We start from the raw sequence: 22,442 nt of genomic DNA, 5'->3' as shown, positions 1-22,442 counted from the left end.
CCAACTTTTTTGTTTGTGGGTGGATTCAAAACTCTTCAAATGTTTATTTTAGTATTCATTTTATTCAGTTTATATGGCTGTCCACTTGCAAATGACTCTGGTGACTAGCAACACTGAAATCAGCAAAGGAATATAAATAATAAAAATCCAGATGGAAAAGTAACATTAAAAAGCACACAGATCTGTAGCATCAAAATCAAAATTCACTGGGACTGGAACTGCCATTACTAAGAGCAACATCACATGACTATATCGTTTAGTGACAACAGTTCTGGCAGTCCTGGTTGCTGTTGTTAAGCGAGGACCCCGTGGGTCATTAAGTGAGGACCTCATGTGACTGTGACTTCCGACTTCCTGCCGGCTTCTCCATTGACTTTGCTCATGGGAACCTGCAGAGAACGTTGGAAATTGCAATCACGTGACCATTGCTCACTGTGATGGCCAGGACTATGAGGACCTGTTGTAAGTACCATTTGTTCAGTGCTGTTGTAACTCTGAACGGTCGCTAAATAACTGGTTGTAACTCAAGGACTACCTGTATTAACACACTGATGGCTCATGCAACATCTTGATGTGCTAGCTGTGGGAAAAGACAGGTCTTTGGGGCCTTTCTAAAGGCTGGCTGGGTTGAAGCCATCTGGATCTCAGGGGGGATGCTGTCCTATTGAGCAGGAATTGCAAGAAAGAAAGCATGCTTTCTGGGTCCCTCCAGAAGGCATTGTTTGATAGGACCTGGAGCATGCCGACTCTGATATTCTTGGCTGAGCAGAGAAATGGACAGTCCCTCAAATATCCTAGTCCTATGCCATGAAGGGCTTTGTAGGCAGTAACCTATCCTTTAAATAGCAATAGAAGGATACCAGTAATCACTGCAACTCACGCAGGGGTGATATTATATGGGGGTAGTGAGGTGCATCCATAATTATCCATGCTGCTGAATTCCATCAGCTATAGCTTCTGAGTAGTCTTCAAGGGCAGCCCATGTAGAGCATGTTGTATTAATCCAGGTGAGAGTGACTGTGAGCAGAGCCTCCTGATCCAGGAGCTGGTTTGGAGGGATACCTTGACCAACTTGCCAGCCGAGGGAGACCCAAAAAGCAAATGGGGTTTTGTGGAGATGCAAGATAATGTTCCCTTTAGTTTGAAGAGCCCTGGGTCTTTTGGTCTATGGCATCCAACATACTGCGATAAGCCAGACTCACTATAAACTTTGATTTTCATGACATGTATGGGGGTATCATTCACATTACTGGAGCTACATTTTATATTACCATTTGGGCCTATGCTTGCACTTAGTTTGGGGATGCATGGAATCCCTCTCCAGTTGGCCAAATTACTCCAAAAGAAGGGGCCTGTAGAACTCTGTAGTTCCAGCCACCATGGCCAATGATCAGGGATCCTAAAAGTTGCAATTCAGGATGTTCTGCAGATTTACAGCATCCACACTCATGATGCTGCTACCCTTAGCTAAATCCTATCAACAGCCCATAGATGTTCTCAGGGTTGTTTCAAACCTGAACGCACTTTTCCTCTGGAAAATGAATGTCATGGTGTAAAATGCTCAACAAAGCCTCTCACTTTTCCAAATTGCCTAAAATAACAGTTTGTTTATTTTGAAAGTTCAAAATAACAGGATAACTTGATAGATACTATAAGAATCAAGCTTTATTCCTTGCAATAAGGCCCAAAGAAAGACTTTCTCTCTCTAAAATTTCCAGAGACAAATGATACTCCACAGTGCAATATTGAGGGTGGACCTTCTCAAAATGCTTCGTGCATAGTCTCTACCCTGCAGGTCTGTGGTAAGAGGAAGCATACAAAGCTCTCTTCTCACTAAGGCAAGTAGTAGCAATGCCCTAAGTGGCTCCCTACAGGCCCACCTTGGAAAAGCTGCAGAGGCAGCATAATCTGAGTAGCAACAGCTATATAGGTACTGTAAAAGATGTAAGGATTTTTTAAAAGGTGACATATTGGAAAATCTTGGATAGCATTATTACTAAATAACAATTGGAAGTTCAATTCTCCTTCCACTCAAGTAGAGTATCAGCATAGTAGGCTGAATACTAAACAAAAGTGTTTTCCGTCCTACAATCTAATTCTCTATAGCAGGATAGGAAAATGTGAAGTCACCCATATGTTCCCAAATTAAAACTGCTCAATAGGCCCATCTAAACATGGACAGTGTGAGGGATATGGTGAGTTGTCCAGTATGCATGACTCATTCCTATCTACAGAGGTGTTTTTTAAATCATTCTGATTTTTTCAGTATCTGCTGCTTGAAAGAATCTAGGTCTTAGATAAGCAACTGTAAGCAGATATACAGTAGGAGCAGCCCCCTTTACCTGAGACTGTGCCACACTCAACTGATCACCTCTTCCCTCCTCCACCATGACATGAACTTTAGCTTAGAACAAGGTTAAAATGAAAAAGTATCTTTGGAAAAGACTAACAGATTCCAAACATGTATTTAACTTCAGAGAACGTGAAATTAAGCTTAATTACCAAGAACTCTAAAAAGTTAACTGCTAAAAGGTACATATAGAATGAAGAAAGGACTACATGCCAAATTCTTTGGTAAAGGACAAAAGCATTTTTAGATTTCCAGGTAACACATTGAAGACCAAAATGTTCCACCAAAGCCTAGTCCATAAAAGTTAAGGCAAAGCAGGGATCTATCCTTGAAAGTCTTACTGCCAGTTTGTTATGCCAAGACTTTAATCAATCAGCCACTATAATAGTTCTGTCTCTGCAAACACACCAGAAATACATTGGACAAACAGTGTTCTAATTAAAAACAATTTTCTAGAAGAGATGCTTGCAGCTTAGCTCCTCTCTGAAGTAATTTGCTAGAAAGCTGCAGATCTCAAGAGATAACACAGAACTTTTAGAAGACTGAGGAAGAAGAATGAACACTTTTTATAAGGGAAGGAACCAGAGAAACATCAGCAGGTCTAGAAAGGTTTTGTAACTGCATCCCAGTAATCTTTTTTTAACAAGAAAAACATATCAGAAAAGCACAAAGTTCTCTTTAGCTATCTTATTTTAAGAGCTTGTTTAATTCTTGTTGTAGTTTCTTAGCAGCACTGTTCTCTGGTTCAATTTTCAAGAGGCTGTTGATATCTGCTTTGCTGGATTTATAGTCCTAGAGAAACAAAATCAATTAAAATTGTGAATTCCTGCGTGAGAAAAATACCTAATGAAGTGATTAAAATATTTTGGTGATTACGTTGCAGCCACGCTGTCTTAACTGTAGACAATCTTCTTAATACTGTTATTTCTTTTAGTTTACTAGGAATCGACCAGCCCCTGCATGCACTGTCCACTTTCATAAGCAAAGAAAGGACTGTTTGGACTGGTATTTTTTTAACTCACACAGAAGACACACAAGTAAAAAGCAAAATATGATAAGCAGCTCCCATAGCTATCCACTAGAACAAAAGGCTTAAGAACAGCATATGAAAACCAAAGCTTTTACAAACTGAACAGTGTCAGCAAATTTGCGAACTGGCTCTTTAAATGCAATGCCGTTAAGGTGATCTACATCTAAGGAATACTCTCTGAAGAAAAATCTTAGAGAACCTAATGGGGTTATTTCCTTACTGATCAATATAAATTTGGGTGTCCAATGCTGACTGTGCACTTATCTAAAATTCCAAAAAAAGTTATTTACCTTAAGCTCTTTATATGCTTGGGCTCGTCTGTAAAATGCCTTGATGTTCTTTGGGTCTATTTTAAGGGCTTCTGAGCAATCCAGAATTGCTTCTTTGTACTGCTTCAGATTCAGGTAACAAAGAGCCCTGAAATATAGAAAATAACCTATAAATGTCTTCAAAAATTGGTTACAATTTAGGATTCAAGTTATTGATTCATCTCTTAAAGACTAGTGGTGCTAATATCCCATTTATATTTTAAAATATTTGGCTTAGATTTTACTTCTATACAATGGATGTGTTAAAGATGTTAGAAGGCTTTACACATCTTGCAACATATCCATGCTTTCTGAAAAGCTTGTTCTGTAAATCTCCCTCCATATCCCTGAAACTATAATGGCTGTAATTATTTGGCATTAGTTGTAGCCACCAGTATTAATTTATTTGCACAGTGACATACTACTCAATACTAGCTGAGAATACTGCAGTTATATATACCTTGATATTATTCTAGAATTTTTATTTAAACTGCTACAAAAGATCTCTTTCAGTTCATACATATAAATGGTAATGTGTGTTCTAAAAATGCAGAATGCTACACCTGGCTAATCCAATATTTATAGCTAGTAGTTCTCCAGAATTTTTTCACAAATATACTGACTGCAGCCCTTACTAATTTGCATGATGTTTCTAGTTTTCCTATTAAGATAGGATACTGTCCTGGTGCCATCTGGTCATTGAAAATTTTGTTCCCCAGGCACTGCCTGAGGACTTTTGAAACTAATTTTCAGAGCCTTCTTGAAAATATTATCAAGCCCTTTGCAAATGTAATAGAATATTTCTGGAAAATTGAAATCTTTGATCCTGTAGAATAGTATGATTACTGTTTTTGTTGTTGCTATTATTATTATTACTATCCTAAATCAGTAATATTTTTCAAACCTGGCAGCTTTAAGATGTGTGGAACTCTGGGAGCTGATGTCCACATATCTTAAAGTTGCCAAGTTTGAAAAACATAATCCTAAATCAATTCACTTCAGGGTGAAGGCTTCTTTCAATAGAGGAGCCGCTCAGGGATGAACTGTGGAGTCCTTGGTGCTCTCTGAGCTTGGTTGTTTGCTTGCAGACATTTCATTACCTGACTAGGTAACGTCATCAGTGCTGCTGAGTGTGGGGTTTGCTCCCTTTTTATATACAGTAGCTTGTCCTGCCAGTGTTGGTGGGGATGTGGTTTTTTCCTTGGTAGTTCCTTCATTAGGGTATTGTTTCCTGCTTTATTGTTTGTCTGGTGTTAATCCCTGCTTATCTGGTTGTTGGTTGCTGGAGAGGATATATTCTGGTCTTTTCATTTGTTCATTTGTTCATTCATTCATTCATTCATTCATTCATTCATTCATTCATTCATTCGTTTCTTTGGCCGCCCATCTCAAACAAGTGACTCTGGGCAACAATCATAAAATCAATTAAAACCAAGTACAAACACAATACATAAATATATATAGCAGCCAAGAAAAATCATAACCAGAGATGTTCATATAACCAGGAAACCAGGCCCTTAACACCTTCAGGGCCTCAGGCCTGGGCACATAACCAGGTCTTCAAGGCTTTACGAGAGGCCAACAGGATCAGGACCATCCTAATGTCTGAAGGGAGAATGTTCCAGAGGACAGGAGCCACGGCAGAGAATGCACACCTCCTAGTCCTTGCCAGCCAACATTCCTTGACAAGGACCCAGAGCATGCCCATCCTGCTGGACCAGATTGGATGGATAGAAACAACCAGAAGAAGACAGTCCCTCAGATACCTCAGTCTAAAACCACGAAGGGCTTTAAAGGTGACAACCAGCACCTTGATTTGCACCCAGAAACACACTGGCAACCATGCAGCTCATGAAGCAGTGGTATTATGTGTCAAATATCCAACACCATTTACTACCTGTGCAGCTGTATTCTGCACAAATTGAAGCTTCCAAATGCTCTTCAAGGGCAGTGCCATGTAGAGTGCATTGCAGTAATCCAAACAGGAGGTCATGAGAGCATGAGTGACTGTGAGCAGAGCCTCTTGGTCTAGGAATGGGCACAACTTGCGCACAACCCGAAGGTGTGCAAAGACCCTCCTAGCCACAGATGCCACCTGCTCTTCTAGTAGGAGCCAGAAGTCTAAGAGGACCCCCAGATTACGCACTGGGTCCATCTGGGGCAGTGCCACCCCATCCAAGACCAAAGGTGGAAAAACCTTGACACTGCAAGGCGCAAGTACCCAGAGCTACTCAGTCTTGCTTGGGCTGAGCCAAAGCCCATTGCACCCCATCCAGCCCCTACAGCTTCCAGACAGGACATCCACAGCATCACTCAAGTGGCCTGGGGTGGAGATATAAAGCTAGGTATCATCACCCCAAACTGTTAGATCACCTCACCCTGCAGACGTGTGTAGATGTGAAATAACAGAGGAGAGAGGACCAAGCCCTGCGGCACTCCACAAAGTAGGGGCTGCGGGCTGGACCTCTCCCCTCCATCAACACCGACTGGAACCAACCCCGGAAGAAGGAGAACCAGCACAACACCGTACCCCCATCTCCAACTCCTGAAGCCAGTCCAGCAGGATACCATGATTGATGGTATCAAAGGCTGCTGAGACGTCAAGAAGAGCAAGGATAGATGCACTATTCCCATCCTGCTCCTGTCAGAGGTCATCCAAGAATGTGACCAATGCCATCTCAGTTCCATAACCTGGCCTGAATCCTGACTAAAAAGGGTCCAGATAATTTGCTTCATCCAGGGCCCTTTGAAGCTGCTGTGTGACCACTTTCTCCACAATCTTCCCCAATCATGCATACTCTCCTGGGCAGCCTTGACCAGTCAGAAGAGGCCCAGATCTAACACAGAAGTGGCTGAACGAATAACTTCAAGAACCATGTTCACTTCCTCAGGTTCAACAGGTTTGAACTCCTCCCAAATAACCGTGCAAGACTCAGCTCCTGTAACTTCCACTGGTTCCGCCCTAAGGCAGGAGTGCAACCCCAAGTGACTCTAAGCAACTTTATCCACGAGATATGCAGCATATTCCTCACAGCAACCTTGTAGGTGAATGCCAGTATTACTGCCTCCAAGGAGGGATCGGGTCACCTGAAACAGGGCCACTGGGCAGGCTACCTGTGGACGTGATAAGGGTGGAGAAATAATTACGTTTTGCCAACCTTACAGGCATGAAGTAGGCTCAAATTGTGGCTCTAGTTTGTGTTCAATCATCCTTGCTCTTTGTCATTCACCAGCGGCGCTCTAAGTGTCTCTTAGCTCTCTGACGCTCCCTTAGCTCTTCCGTATACCACAGAGAGTTCTGAGAGCCATGGGCGCGGAGAGGCCACTCAGGTGCAATCTAGTCCAAAGCTGCAGCCGCTCTCCCATTCCAGGCAGCTACCAAGGCATTGGCTGGACCATGTAGCAGACCTTCCGGAACAACCCCAAGCTCCCTCTGGAACCCAATCAGTTCCATCAATTGTCTGGGGCAGGCTGATCTAATAGGCCCAGCCTCCCTGTGGCGGCGGCAGGGGGTACAGCCAGAGAATTAGAGGCTCACCAGGGAGTGATCTGACCATGACGGGAGAAACCAATATCTCCAATTCCAGAACACCCTGCCACTGCTCTGACAGGAAAAACCAGGTCAAGCGTATGGGCCCTGGATGACTTGGGACAGGCCCATGGCTGTCATGATGGCCATGAACTCCCAAGCTACCTCAGACCCTGCTCCCAAAGAAGGCAAGTTGAAATCTTGGGGAGACCATAAGCCTAGGGAACTCCACAGCCAAATCAGCCATGAAGTCAAGAAGCTCAGGCAGGGAGGTTGCTATGCAGCAGGGAGGCTGGTACAATTGCAGCAGTCCCAATTGATCCCTCTTAGAGCCTTAACAAATAGGGTCTTGCACCTGGCAATCTGAGGAGCAGCACCCCTTGATGCCTCCCAAGTGTCTTGGATGACCACTGGCATCCCACCACCCCTAACCTGGGGTCTTGGCTGGTGCCACACCCAGAACCCAGCTGGGCACATCTGACTGCTGGAGAGGAAGTGCTCTGGTCTTTTTGTTTCCTTCTTAGCTTCTTATTGTCTTTTTTGAATAGTGTGTAAATTCCCAGTGTTCAACTGGGAAACTGTGAGCATCCTAGACGAAGCTAGATTCAAAAATGCTATGGAATTCCTGGAAGCTTGGCACTCAGACAAATCAGCCATCAATAGACACATAGCAATAAACCACATTTACACACCATACAAAAGAGACAATAAAAAACTAAGAAGGAAACAAAAAGACATCCTCTCCAGCAACCAACACCCAGATAAACAGGGATTAACACCAGAAAAACAAGCAGGAAACAATACCCTAATTAAGGAACTACCAGGAGAAAACCATACACCCACCAACAGCGGCAGGGCAAGCTACTGTATATAAATAGGGAGCAAACCCCACACTCAGCAGCACTGATGTTACCTAGTCAGATAATGAAATGTCTGCAAGCAAACAACCAAGCTCAGAAGGCTTCTTTATTGAAGGTAATGTACTGTAATCTACCATGTTGATCCAGTGCAGGTTGGTAGACAGATGTTCTTCAACTTCTAGGATTGAGTGTGTGACTCACTCTAAATCACCCAGCCAGCTTCCATGCCCAAGGGACGACTAGAAACTAGGTCTTCCTACTCCTAGTCCAGCACCTTAACCATTCACCACGCTGGCTCTCAGAATAGCACTATGTATGGTGTGTGTGTATGTGTATAAAAAAATAAAATAAAAATAAAAATAGCTTGCTGTACTTTTTGGATTTAGCTTGGTAGCTGTGTGATTTAATTTAATCCTTTTCTTATGTTAGCTAAGAATCTAAGCCATTTTGCCAGTATGTGTTTTACTTGGAACATTTTAAATCTACACATCTTTTTAAAATGCCATCATACAGAGATACAAATTGGACATTACCATATTACCAGAGCAATATAAGAAAGCCACAGGAATTAAGCGTAGGAATCTTCAGAACCTCCTTCCATTGCTATTATGCTAAGTGGGAACAGCCCATGGGTCTAAGTTAAGGCCTTCCAGCACCCCATTTGTAGGTCCACAATGTTTCCCCAGAATTTTTCTGTTTTGGGAAGGCTTAAAGAATAAAATCAGAATGTCTTAAACTTCTCCTAAAAGCCTACAAAATGACAACTTGTTTCTTTTCACCAGTAATGTTCCTGCAGCCCCACAGAAGGCAAAAATGGAACTGCAATCTGCCAAAAGGTTTCCCGCCACTGCGTTACACCCCTTGCGAACTGTTATCTGTTTGATTATTATTGTTAGTGGCTTTTCTAATTCAGTATTCTTATATAATGCAAATGGGATGCTGGTCTTTTTCAGTTCACAGGCACAGTTTAACTTAATGATCTAAACTGCCTTCAAAAGAGAATGGGGGTAAAATATTTTTTCTCTACAGGTAGTCCTCACTTAACTATTTGTTTAATGATGGTCTGGAGTTACAATGAGTTTGGGGAAAGTGGTTTATGATCCCCATGGTTACATGATCCCAATTTGTGACCTTTTTTACTACGGCCATTAAGCAAATCACTGCGGTCATTAAGTGAATCACATGGTCATTAAGCAAATTCCAGCAAAAAAGTCCATTGGGAGCTGGATTCACTTAATGACCATGGTGCTTAACAACCATTGTAAAAAGGTCATAAATCAGCTGTGATTTGCTTAAAGACCAAATTGCTTAGCGACCTAAATTCCAGTCCCTCTTGTGGTCAGATAGCGAGGACTACCTGTATAACTTACAATGAAAGACAGATAAATGCCTTGTAAGTAGAACAGGAAAATTCTGTTCTAAAATAAAGTCTATTCAAGCAAGAAGAAATATGGAAGAAAGAAAGGGCATGTGTAGATGTGTTTTCCGTGAATGAAGTATTTACTAATGTGGTCTGCCTTCAGGATAATTTTAAACTGATAATCAAAATATTCTCCAGTACCCTGACACTATGATACAGCGTCTTGGTTCATATATTAGGCAAAGCATTATATATATCATTACAGCCTCAGAGCAGCAAAAATATTCATTATTTTGCTTCAAATTATAATAACAAAATAAGAGATGGATATAAGCTCAATATAAAATACAATAAGATACACTGATGAGATTTCTATTTTCCTGTAGTTTTTGTTCCATATGATGGGGCTGTACCCAACAGGCTGAAAAATAGTTTGCTCCTTGCCATTTGATTTCAGTCCTTGTCTAAAAGTAAACCACTTATATTAAAAAATGTCCAGAGCATCTGGAAACATTTGTATTAAGGGGACAGACTATCATGATATTGTAGATATTCACATAGAAGAGGGAGTACAGGTAGTCCTTGGTTTATGATGGCAGTTCTAGTTGCTGTCGTTAAGCAAGGTTGTCATGTGACTGCAACTTCCGACTGGCTTCCCCACTGACTTTGCTTGTGGGAAGCCGGCAGGGAACGTTGGAAATTGTGACTGCAACATTGAGCACCCGGACTGCAATCTCATGACTCTGGGATGCTGCGATGGCTGGAACTCTGAGGACTGGTTGTAAGTCCTCCTTGTTCAGCACTATCACAAATTTGAATGGTCGCCGAATGAATGGATGTAACCCAAGGACTACCTGTACAGAAAACATGGGTCCATGTTTCCATTACACCTGCTCCAACAGGGCACTCTTTCATTGAGTGTCTTTGAGAACTGCTGGAGATGTTAAAATGCACAAGTATGCATACTTTGCAATACTTTAGGAGAGTAAGGTGAGATATCTGGCTACCTGGGGATTATGTTACCAAATCCCAGCTACTGCACTCGCAAAGATTCTACCTTGATCTTTCTGCATATCTATTCAGGAAGATTGTTTCCACATTTCCTTTCTTGACAATAACTCAGTCCCACCAGCATCTGGGGGCAAACCCCCATGTTGTAGCAGTTTTTGCTCTACCTTGCTCTACTAGGATGTATGAAAAGGGTCTATGAAATCACAAAGCCAGCCTTGTGATGCAAAAAGTAGCTTTAAGCAAAAATACAATATCCTCATCAAGACCCCAGGTTCAACTTTTATTAGGCCCACCTCTATACAGAGGGCTATGTTCAAAATGCCACATACTTTGAAATGTTTTCTCTAGAAATTTGGTCTGAATGGTCTCAGGCACACCATAACATCAAAATGAAAATGTGTGATGTCACCACACAAATGCTGCAATTATTTACTTGCATTGCTGTGATGAGGGGGATGTGATGGCGCAGCGGCTTAATGACGCTGAAAGTTGCCGGCCAGAAATGGTCGACGCTTCAGCGGTTCGAGTCCAGCCTTCGCGTTAACAGGGTGAGCTCCTGTTTCCTCCTCAGTTCCTGTCAACCCAACAGGTCGAAAACTCACATGAGTAGATAAATGGGTACTCTCACTCCGGTGGGAGGAAAAATGCTGGCGGCGCCTTGCAAAAAGGAGTTGGGAGCAGTTGCCGGTAAGCCCGAAAAGGGCGCGAAGCAACGGAAACCCGCCTCCTGCGCTCGCTAGCTGGGTTCTGCTCTAGGAAGGAGGCTCTGGCAAACCACTTCCAAAAAACAATTGCCTTGAAAACTGCAAGGACTCGTCTAAGCAGTCACTGCAGGGTCAGCAATGACTGAGTGCAGACAAAAAAAAAAAAATCGCTGTGATGACATTACACATGCATTTTCATTTCTTCCCCCCACTTGTGATGCCTATGAACAGAGGCATCTTATTTCTAATTCTAATTTCATTCCACTGAGGTACTGTGCTAGAGATTTAGCTGCAAAAAGGTAATCAATGCTGGAGGGATCACCTGTTCAGCTGCTTCTCAGATTTTAGCTGACTGATCAGTTTGGAAGCTATTGATCCGGAAACATGTGGCTGAAGTGGGAGAGTCCAGAATCTTCCTGGTGAATCAAGCAGCTTTCAAATATTTGTAATAAATAAATAAATAATTTCTTCCAAGAAGATTGTTGAATCTACCTGCTCTAAATATGAAAAAAAAATTCTTCCCACCTTGTTACAGAAATACGATATTCCCAGCATGATGGTTCTGCATATAAATGGAAAGTTAACAATCTTCAGAAGGTTGAGGCATGATTTAGTTTAGCTGCTATTTAGCAATTAATTCCCCTCATTCATGATGTTTTCTTTTTTGATGTGGATCAGCTGTTTATAGTTTTTTTATATTGTACAATTGACAACTGGGGTCTACCTTATGGGCAAAATATTCATGACTGAACCATGGTTTTTATAAAAGGAGATCAATTATTTCCTTCTCTGTCCTTGGGGTGTAATGTTTGGAGATGCTGTACCAAGTCCTCATGTTCCTCATCATATCAACTTATCTGAATTGCTTTGTTATCTCTAATAAGTGCTCTAAACTCTGCAAGTTCAGTGGAGTTTGGTGAGGCCATAATTTCTGTTTTCAATTCAGATTAGAATTCATTACGTCATTGGATGTGTAAAATCTCACTTCACCAGATGGTGCTCCAAGACCAGTGTGAGTGATCACTATTTAAGCAGCAATCAGCCTTGAGTAGCTCCCAAAATTGCAGCAAACTATATGGGAAATAGTTGCATAGAGTGCTGCTCATAGTGGTGCTGGCTTAATACATATAATCTCCAGGATAATTCCTTTTTATGACCCATTTAAAAATAATAAAACTTTAATTTGTAAAAATAATACTTATGAATTAGTGTTATGTTACCCATAATTAATCAAACTGTGGTTTAGCATGTAATGTCAGCCAGTGGCATGATCTGATTACTTAACAATCAAGCTAATGATTGTTATTTTTGATTTGGTTACGTGAGCATTACCTGTTAGTGTAAGTTGTGCATTCCATCTTGTGGAGTTTTATGCTCTCTGTGTATTTTTCAATAGCTTTCTTATAGTTGCTCTTCTTCACAAATTCATTTCCTTCTAGTTTCAGCATATTTGCTCGTTCAGTTGAGGCAGCTGTAGGCACTGGGATTTATATTCAAGAAAAACAGCAAATTAATGTAAAATGAAAACATCTCATTGCACATTTATTATTACAGGAGAGAATATCAGGAATGAAAATCCAGTTCTGAACGCTTGGAATGCTGAATGACAGTACTTAAGATTGGGAAGTACAAAACCTGCCACTCCAGAAATTAACCACTTCTCCTACAGAACATGGTACTTCAAGTGTTACAAAGGTGGTCCAATGTTTTTCCAGAATTAATTTTCTGAACCAGAAACTGGTTGTGGTGCATGGAATGGTAGGTTTTTCACTCCTTCCTAATATCAATTCATATAGAACGCCACTCTCTTTAAAAAAAATCAAGTTTCCTACTAATGTTTACCAGAGCTTAAGGAACACAAATATAAGTGTATCGGTGCAAAAGTCTAGTTTATTACTTTATGTAATAACATTAGAAAATTCTTAATCTTGAATTTAAAAAAGGGGTCTAATACCAAGTCCATGGTGCTGATGATAGGGAATGAAAATGGACTGAACATGTCAAGAAAATATGTGCAAATTTATCTAATGTACAATTGTGTACAATAATCAACTGTGATCCTGAAAACTTCAATTTGGTTGCCTGCTTTAGACAAGAAAAACTGAGTGTATGTTTGTGTGGCAGTGATTGGTTAAATCATATATGCAGCGAGCACAATGCTTGTCAGCTGGGTTCCATTCAGTTTGATACAGAAGTTACACAGACCTACTTCACATCAAACAACAATGGAAAAGTAAAACTGTACCTAGACTGTATTCCTATCTGAAATTCTAGGCTGAATAGTGCACATTTAAATGCTTTCTCATAAAATAAGTTAGTCATGATTAAGAATTTTAACACAGATTTTCCTCATTCTGTTTTGTATGCATAGATGGATTTTGTCTGTCTGAATATGGAGATTGAGATTGTATTCTATGATACAAACACCTCATCTACAGTCAGAAGTGGTAAATTCTGGGAAACTTTTCATCTCCTCATCTGATGTGTGTGTGAGCTATTCCTAAACAAAAGCCTCCCTCTCCTCCATCCCCTTGCCTCTGAAGTGATTTTGTTCAATTTCACCAAGACAGCCTAGGATGAAGACAGGAATTTAATGCAGGGCTTTTGCCAGCTTTCTTTAACCTGATGCTTCCCACATATTATGCTGGCTGGAAATTCTGGAAGTTAAAGAACAACACATTGGTACAATATCATATCCTGTTATGACTCCAATGTTTGGGAAAAAAGGTCACCACATGCTTATTTATTGATGTGATGCGTGCTGATAGCAAGTTTTTGGACATGTTTTTTATCAGTCATTCTTCACCCAAAAAGATTCTGTCTTCCTCCATTCCCTCAGCCATTCCAAAATGCACTTGTGGCTCCTTGGAAACACAACACAATGAAAATGAAAGTGACTGTTTGGACAACATATTTTAGAAAAGTATATGTGAGCTAAAGATGCCTTAGTCACTTACCACTTAGTAAGAATTATGCATGATTTTTTTAGAATACTTATTACAGATCCAAAATATTTATATCTACAACTACTATTCAGATTCCTTAAGCTTGATGCTTTGTTGTTTGTTCCTCTCTCTCAAAATGAGAAGGCTACTGACCTTGCTTTGTTACAGGAACAGAATTACTTGCTTTGCCTCTTGGAGCAGCTTCCTGGCTTCCTGCAGGAGGCTCCCACCTTCTCTGAGCAGAAACAGGAACAGTTGGGATGGGGGGTAACTTCTGGCGCCATTGAAGACCATCTTTTTCCAATAAAGCCTTTGTCATTCTGAATGAAGAGAGCTACATATAAACTTATTGTAATGCATATTATCTGCTGTAATATCTTCTTGAAGAGATGAAGAATTATTCCCAGAGGGGAATAATCTACAAATGGATGTAAGTCTCTCAGGGAGAGGGTACGTTGCACTCGCTCTTAAAAGAGTCAGTATTTACTTGAATACCAAGAGTGATACTTTCTTCAAACAAATGTAATCCATGTTGATGCAAACAGATTATAGGTGGGTAACTTTTATGGGTCAGAAATGTCAATACAGCCTCTTTTGACTGGAAGGCCATCCAGTGAAATGACATCACAGGTAATGGCACTCCCACCCCCCCGCTTGCATTTGAGGTGTTGGCCTTTGGGGGGGTGATGCTCGGTGGGAACAGAAGCTTACATCCCATAAAGGTGGAGTAGAAATGGGATGCTAGGGCTGCATGTTATCCTCTGCCCATTCTTGAAGTAATCTGTGACTTTTGTTGTGTGAAAAATTATTTTTAAATGTTATCTGGTAGACAAATTTGTGTCTGTTGCCAGAAAAAAGTGAAGAAAGATATTTTGGTTGATAAGTTTAGAAGAATTTATTGGTTACATAATAACCATTTCATGGCAGTCACTTATAAAAAATGAATTGGTAGCTGATTAATAATTTCTTGGGCATTATGGCCATTTCTAGAGTATTTCTTTCAGCATTCCCAAGAAAGAGCTGGTTTGCACTGGCATAGCATTAATGTCTGCCCCATTGCCTATCCTCCACATCTGATGGCCTCCATGTTGACAAGAAACTTAATACTGGTATGGTTCCAGCTCATGTGTGCTAGGGGAAAAATGGTGCAGGGAGAGTGATGTGTGCCACCTTGAGCTCCTGGAGGTAAGACAGAATATAAACTCAGTAAATATATAAATAAATAGTATGCTTTATTCCAAAGCTGTAACTTTCAGCGCAGAACATTTTGCACATCTCTGTACATAACATGCACTTCTTACCTAAGTGAGGCTAGAGTAATCTATAATATTACTTGAAGGACTAAGTAATTTGATAGTCTCTAAGTATTTTGAGTGTCACCTCTCATAACTCTCAGTCACTATGAGCAAGAGTCACAAACTGTAGGAGTTTAGTCCAATTCATCTGGATGGCATCAGATTTCCAGATTATTTAGCCACTTTTGTGTACTCATTAGACACAAAGAAGAAAGGGATTACCTATTAACTCCATCGTGTGCAGCCTGAACAGTGCAATCAATCTGCAATACAGTTTTGTAGTCCACATAAGCTAAATGGTATCGCTCAAGAGCTTCATAGGCTGCTGCACGCCTCAGCAAAGGTTTGATTCCAAAAGGGACCAGATCCAGAGCGCTAAATCAGCAGAGGAGAAAACAATAATTCATGGAGCAGAGAAGTTAATGTTCATATTTAATTGCTGGAAAGATTATGTACATACAACTTCCATTCATATAAATATTTACTTTCTAATTTAATATTTAAATTAAATTTGCTTAATGTTTGAAATTTGGCTGAATTATCTGAACAGCTTGAAACATCTGGTCCAAGAGGATAAAATATCTACATGGTGCTTGTTTCTCTGACAAATGTTTGCAAGGTGCAAGAGAAAATAAAACAGAGTATGATATATAAATATTGTGCTTGTGATATAAGAATGGCTGCTCCATTACAACTTCCTACCCCCAGAACTAGCTCTTTATTACCATTACTTAAGTTGAATGCATATTTATTTAATAATATTAATCTTCTACTCTTGCGACAATAAATTTTTTTCTTCTGAATCACCTATAAAATGAATGCCAAATCTGTTCAATTCAATCAGCTGCACAGACAGGTCACGATGGTGAGCATGATGAGGTAGCACTGCCCCAGACAGACCCCAGTGTGTAATTTGGGGGTCCTCCTGGACTCATGGCTCCTGCTCAAAGAGCAGATGGCAGCCGTGGCCAGGAGGGCTTTTGCACAACTCCGGGTTGTGCACCAGTTACGCCCTTTCCTGGATCGGGATGCCCTTCGAACAGTCGCTTATGCCCTTGTTATCTCCCAGATAGACTATTGCAATGCGCTCTACATGGGGCTACCCTTGAAGAGTATCCGGAAGCTTCAGCTGGTCCAGAATGCAGCCGCACGAGCCATTTTTGGGGTCCGACAAAGGACCCATATAACACCATTGCTCCGTGAGCTGCATTGGGTACCGATTTGCTTCAGGGTCCAATTCAAGGTGTTGGTTATCACCTTTAAAGCCCTACATGGCATGGGGTCAGGCTACCTGAGGGACCGCCTCTCCCCCACAATTTCAACTTGTCCCATCCTATCACACAGAGAGGGCATGCTCTGGACCCCCTCGGCAAAAGAACTCCGACTAGCAGGGTCCAGAAGGCGGGCCTTCTCTGCTGTAGCCCCCACCCTTTGGAATATCTTGTCCCCGGAGGTGAGACAGGCCCCCTCACTCTCAGCCTTTCGGAGGGACTTGAAGACCTGGCTCTGCCATCTGACCTGGGGAGGGAGGTCATCAGATGTGGGGTTGGCTAGCCCCCTAGAGGCCTGGTGTTGCTACTATCGGCCTCCTGGATTTTTTTTCCTTTCCTTTTATTTTGTAAACGTGTGCGGTTATAAATTTTAATTGTATATTTATTTATTGTTTTAATATGTTGTGAGCCACCCAGAGTCCCCCATTGGGGGGAGATGGGTGGGGACAAGTTTAATAAATAAATAAATAAATATTGTCCAAATAATCAACAGGGATGACGTCCAACCTGATGGCACCTAAATAACCAACATGACACTCCCATTTTTTAAAAATATCTACATTTCCCAAACATAATTGCTGTAGTACTAACTCCTTGTCAGCAGTTATGGCTGCTGCTATCTTAAGGATCATGGTGAGCCATTTTTTAACCTCTCCTAGTTTTCTTACAGTTCGTCAGTTAAAAGAATACACTTCTAACCATCAGGGATGCCATGCTCCCCTCTCCTCTCTATCAAGAAACTCTTGGTAACTGGATATAAAGTAGTGTATGCAGCCTCTACAAAGAAGAAAAGCTAGATGGGGAGAGAATTTTTCACAGTTCTGAACAAGCAGGGTTACTTTCTTTATGGGCAGTCCCAACCAGACTATGAGAAACATCAAGCATTGAGCAGCCAAGAAGTAAAAAGCAGTGATGTATGCACTAGTCTTTCATTCTTCTTTTCTTGGGAGAGCAGCTACTTACGCAGAACAATCCTTAATGCAAAGACTACAGTTCCCATCTTTCAAATAGCAGGCAGCACGATTGGAATACAGAACACTTTTTTCTTCTGTATTCACATCCCCTATGTGTAGAGACAAGCGTTAAAATATGAGGAACATGTTCTAAGTATAAGAACAACATTTGTTTATGGTAAGGTACAGATGGGTTTAGCACATTCTCCTCTTTTTGAAATACCTTTTGCTGTCCATGTAAAGCTTTAAGCCCACTGATTTCTACATAGTCTTAAGTCATAACTGGGAAAAATCAAAGGAATTGTGTGGCTTTTAAGTAACAGAATTTTCTCTATCACTTCATATATTATCATGAATATATGATATTTTTATCTTGTGCCAACAAAAGACCCACTTTGTGAAATAAGTCCAATTCTCAATAATATCTTTTTATTTGGAAGTAGAACTGGTTCTCCCTAGCTCCTATGACTGAGTTAAATTCAATTTTTTTTAATTCTAATTTTGGTAAGGAAGGATCATTTAAATGTAATTTACATGCACCCATACACACCAGCATCTCCAGTTAAGACTAGAAAAAGGCCATATTCGCAGGAATAGACACTACCAAGGTCTATGGACCTTTCACTTGATATAAAACTCAACACTACCCAGTCTTATACACTGGCTTTCAAACTATAAACATGTCTAAAATAACCAATATGGTCTACCAATTTCCTTATAATTGAATATAAGTACCAAAGAATATAAATACATGCACTCAAAAATGACGTTTTCCTACATGTATGTTTGCTGTGTTAGTGTATATGAATGGGTACCTAAATAATGTTCATATACAATTTAAAATAGAATTTAGTCAAGGAAGAGAGACAGAGCTAGCAACTTTTTGCCTTATTTTTCAACAGGCAGCATGTAAACTTTTGTATCATTATTCATACATAATTAGAAACAAAAGACCACACGATATGTAAACAAATTATAGAAAGACTTCAATTACTGCTAATTATCCTTTCAAGCACCGTTATAACTGTATATTAGTTATTTAACATTCCTTCTCACAATATACAATACAAGCATCCCTAGTTTTATAAGGACAAAGAAATGTTCCTTAAAAATGGTCCTTATGTCACAAAAGGCCTTTTAACTCTTCTGGTTTCCTTCATTTATTCACTGGACATCTGAGGCCTTTCATTATGTTCCACCATTCCAGAATGTTGCTTTCTGTTTAGAAGCTTGCTATCTCTCATGTTTAGGAAAAGCCATGGGCTAAAAGTACATAAGTGAAAGGGAGACAAGGCTGAAGCTAGAAGGCAGTTAGATAAGCTTCTGTGCCTCACCTTAAAGTCCATGAGGAACATGGGGGGGGGGGCAGAAATAAACAGAAAGTATTTAAGGCTGAGCCACTCCTATGAATGCTCAGAGGCTCAGGCAATAGAAAGGAAAAGAAAGTGTTTCGTGTGAGCTATCCAACTTCTGGCTCCACACATAACTTTCATTTCCTGCCAGTGGCCAAAACTCTCTCATTGTGACTGCAGCAGATAGCTTTGCTGACATAATAAGTCTAAAGCTTATTATGAAGGAGGTTTCAGAGGCTCCCAGTAACTTAAGACCAAGAAATTATGAAGACCTAAAGTTCTTCTACTTGTATGTCCACCGCGACGTGCCACATTTGGTCTATGTACTCCACGGGCTGCAATTCTAAGAATATGTAGTGAGAGAAAGAATGCTGTTCCATTTTCATCCAGAGGACCATAAAGCACCTCATCTCTACCTAAGAAGCTGGTAACAAGCCCACAACGCTCAAAACCAGCTAATGGGATGGAGTTTTTATATTCTGCCATCAGGTACTGTTTAAAATATTCTGGGTGCCCACATGTATAGAGTAGTAAAGTCATCTTTGTGGGCTTGTTTGTACATTTACACATCATGATCCTCAAGCTTGGTCCTAGCTCTAATAACCTAAAATGTTAGTCACTAACACAAAAGTTTTTTTTTTTTTAATGTCTGGGCAGGATTTAAGCCCAAATAAGAACGAGTGGTGATATACATTAGGATTCATCTAGGAACCTGTTTTGGAATATAGGTATTACTCTAAACCCAGGCCAGACCCAATTCTGAATTATGTATCCCTCTAAGTTTCTGCCTGTCCCTGACAAAATTAAAGATAGTGGCCTGCACATTTTACTACCCAATCGCTGATTCAACAGATTCAAGTCTCATCTCTGCCAGGGAATCTCTCCTCCTCAGTTTCACCCACCTATGAAATGGGTGAAGTCATCACCCGGAGATGTTCTGAGAGAGACCGTAAAGGCCCTTCATGACTTTGCAAATTAAATGTGGAATACAGACGTAAATATCACCCCCCCCCCGAGACCCAGCAACAAGAAACCGAATTATTCTTTTCTGGAGCAGAGAAAGTAAACAGCCGAACACGGAAGGTGCCCGGAGGTGGCTCTGAAGCCCAGCTAGACGCCCCCGCCCCACCTTACCCAAAACTCGCTCACAGCAGGAAAGAAGTAAATGGAGTCAGACTTGGGGAATAAGCCGGTACGGAGCAAGGGCCGCCCCGACGGCTGAGGATGCAACCCCTTCTACGCCTGCCGGAGGCATTACAAGAGGGGCAAGGAGGTGGCTGCCCGGATTCCTAGACCGAGGTCCCTCATCCCCGAACTTCCCGCCCCGGACACCGAGCGAGGCCTTGCGGGGCTTCGCGCTCCACGCCGGTACCTGCCGCTTCCAGCAATTCCAGAGCTCGGCCGTAGAGCGCAGCCGCCTGGCCGTACTGCCCATTGCGGAACTGCTCGTTCCCTGCTTGCTTCAGGTCGGCGATCCGCGACGCAGGAGCCATGAAAATGGGGGAGGGAGGTCCGAGAAAGCCGGCACCGGCTGGCGGCGTAGAAACGAGGAGACGCTTCCTTCCTCCGTGCTCGGCTTAATTAGGGGCGGCGCAACCCGGCCACGCCCCGCCTCCTTCCTTTAGGGGCGCCCGTGCGCGGGGAGATCTGGCACTGCGGTCCCTGCGTGGGGCTCGGAAGGCGGTTTGTGGGGGGGGGGGGAGAGCTACCTGCCCGGACGACGGGTACGGTCCTCACAGGGAGGTGAAGCCAACTGAGTATTTCGAGCTCCTTCTGTGGGAGGAAAGCCCGGCGCGCTCCTTCTGGAATAATCTCCGAATACATTTATAAGCAGTAATCTCGCGTAAAATTGCACAGAAATGAGTTTCAGTAGGAGAGAGAGAGAGAGAAGGCAGATGTTAACTTCAGCCAGTGTGTGTGTTGCAATGACCTTCCAACAGAGAGTGGCATTTGTGTTATACTCGAGATTATTAAAGGGGGGGGTGTCATCCCATTTCTAGCAAAAGGCTTAGCACAGACATACAGTAAAGCATCCATGGGGTGGGAATCTAGGACAGTGCAAATTTTGGACCAAGGCGGAATGCTTTTCTATTGAAGGGGTGGATTCTGCACAGAAGATTAAGCCTTGAGGGACCTTGCAACAGAGGACCACAAATTGTACTTGTCCCACCCAAATTTGTTACAGTGTTGAAATTTATAATGCCACAGAAGGGAGAATCATTAAATACATGACAATAATAATATGAGCTGTATTTAATTAATTGCATTTAGATTTATATATAAGTGTATACCCATTTGTTTGTGCCATCCAGCCCCAACTCATCACTGAAGGATATCCTTGCCTTATACAATATAAGGATAGACCGCCAGTTGCCTGCAGACTACGCACAGCCTCCATGGCCTGTTCTGGACTTCAGAATCCTGTTTTTCCCTTTTTTAAACATCAGAATCATACCATTGGAAGGGGCTTTGGGGGTCTTCTAGTCCAGCCTCAGGACTCTTCATGATATACCATCCTTAAAAGTAAAATGGGTGCCTTAAGCTTTGCAGAGAGTTAAGGTGCCCATTTTATTCTTTAAAAATCCCAGCAGAGCTGAATTTTCCCAGGTAATACACACTCCTTTTGCCCCTTAATTTTTCCTCAAACCTACAAAAAATGGGCCAACTCCTAACCACTGTACCCTGCCCACTCCTGCATTATTGGTTAACAGATTGTTGTTAATGAGCTTTATGCCACAGACAATTTAGTTAAGCAATTTATTAGCTGTTTCAATGGCCAAAGCAACTCTAAACAGTGTACAAAACTAAAGAGTTTAAGATAGGCTAAACATAGCCAATAATAAGTAAATAAAAGCCACCCATGTTGGGAATAGAAACTACACCAAGAGTCACCAATCACCTGTTGAAAAAGTCATAACAACAGAGTCGAGGCTGTACAAACTTCTGGGGAAACATTGCTCGAGAGGGCAGAGATGGCCACAGAGAAGGCTCATCTCCTGGTTCCTGCAAGATTGCTTTGCTGCTTTTCTAAGACCTGGAGAATGCAGACCCTGCCAGGTCTCGCTGGACAGAAACAATTGAAAAGAGGTGGTTTGATAGATATCTAGGCAGTGGTGACTGCAGGGAGGGAGGAAGGGTGCTTAAACAGATAAATGGTGGATATAGCGTTGCAATCCTGCCCCTTTGATTGCCATCTTGCTGTTTTGATCCCCTTTGATGCTGCTATATCCAGTCCCCAAGCCTGGAATTTATTAGCCTTTAAAATACCAAGTACTTTCTTGGAAGTTGCTATAATACAATTGACCCCAGTTAGAACCTTTTAAGGTCATTCTAATTTAGCCAGATGCATGCTAAGATAGATAGATATAAAATCCCTGCATTATTTAATGAGAAACACAATTCACTAAATTCAAAGGAGATTTCTTCCATGTATATGGATTTAAAACTGAATCCAGATAGTAACAATCCCAAATA

General features: G+C 41.5%; 2 protein-coding genes across 2 annotated transcripts in view; one reads left to right on the top strand and one right to left on the bottom strand.

The window, feature by feature from the left end:
* The window catches only part of PABPC1L (poly(A) binding protein cytoplasmic 1 like), a 36,931-nt gene extending 23,194 nt beyond the window's left edge, over positions 1 to 13,737 (top strand). The window contains exon 15 of the mRNA XM_088153276.1: positions 12,707 to 13,737. The gene's annotated coding sequence lies outside the window, so the exon portion shown is untranslated. The remainder of the gene's footprint in view (positions 1 to 12,706) is intronic.
* TOMM34 (translocase of outer mitochondrial membrane 34) lies at positions 30 to 20,562 on the bottom strand. The gene is made up of 7 exons (XM_007426740.4): positions 20,341 to 20,562; positions 17,627 to 17,726; positions 15,615 to 15,767; positions 14,251 to 14,417; positions 12,485 to 12,632; positions 3,671 to 3,797; positions 30 to 3,142 (listed from the first exon to the last, which is right to left on the bottom strand). Exons 1-7 carry the CDS (start codon positions 20,459 to 20,461, stop codon positions 3,038 to 3,040), a joined length of 921 nt encoding a protein of 306 aa, XP_007426802.1. The 5' UTR covers positions 20,462 to 20,562; the 3' UTR covers positions 30 to 3,037.
* Between the last annotated feature and the right edge of the window lie 1,880 nt (positions 20,563 to 22,442).

This window comes from Python bivittatus, unplaced genomic scaffold (genome assembly GCF_059951505.1).
Source record: "Python bivittatus isolate LINGU-HERP-01145 unplaced genomic scaffold, Pbiv_v1 ctg000700_np1212, whole genome shotgun sequence".
Taxonomy (NCBI): domain Eukaryota; kingdom Metazoa; phylum Chordata; class Lepidosauria; order Squamata; family Pythonidae; genus Python; species Python bivittatus.
The sequence above is the reverse complement of the archived record's forward strand: the minus strand, read 5'-3'. Positions and strand labels throughout refer to the sequence as shown.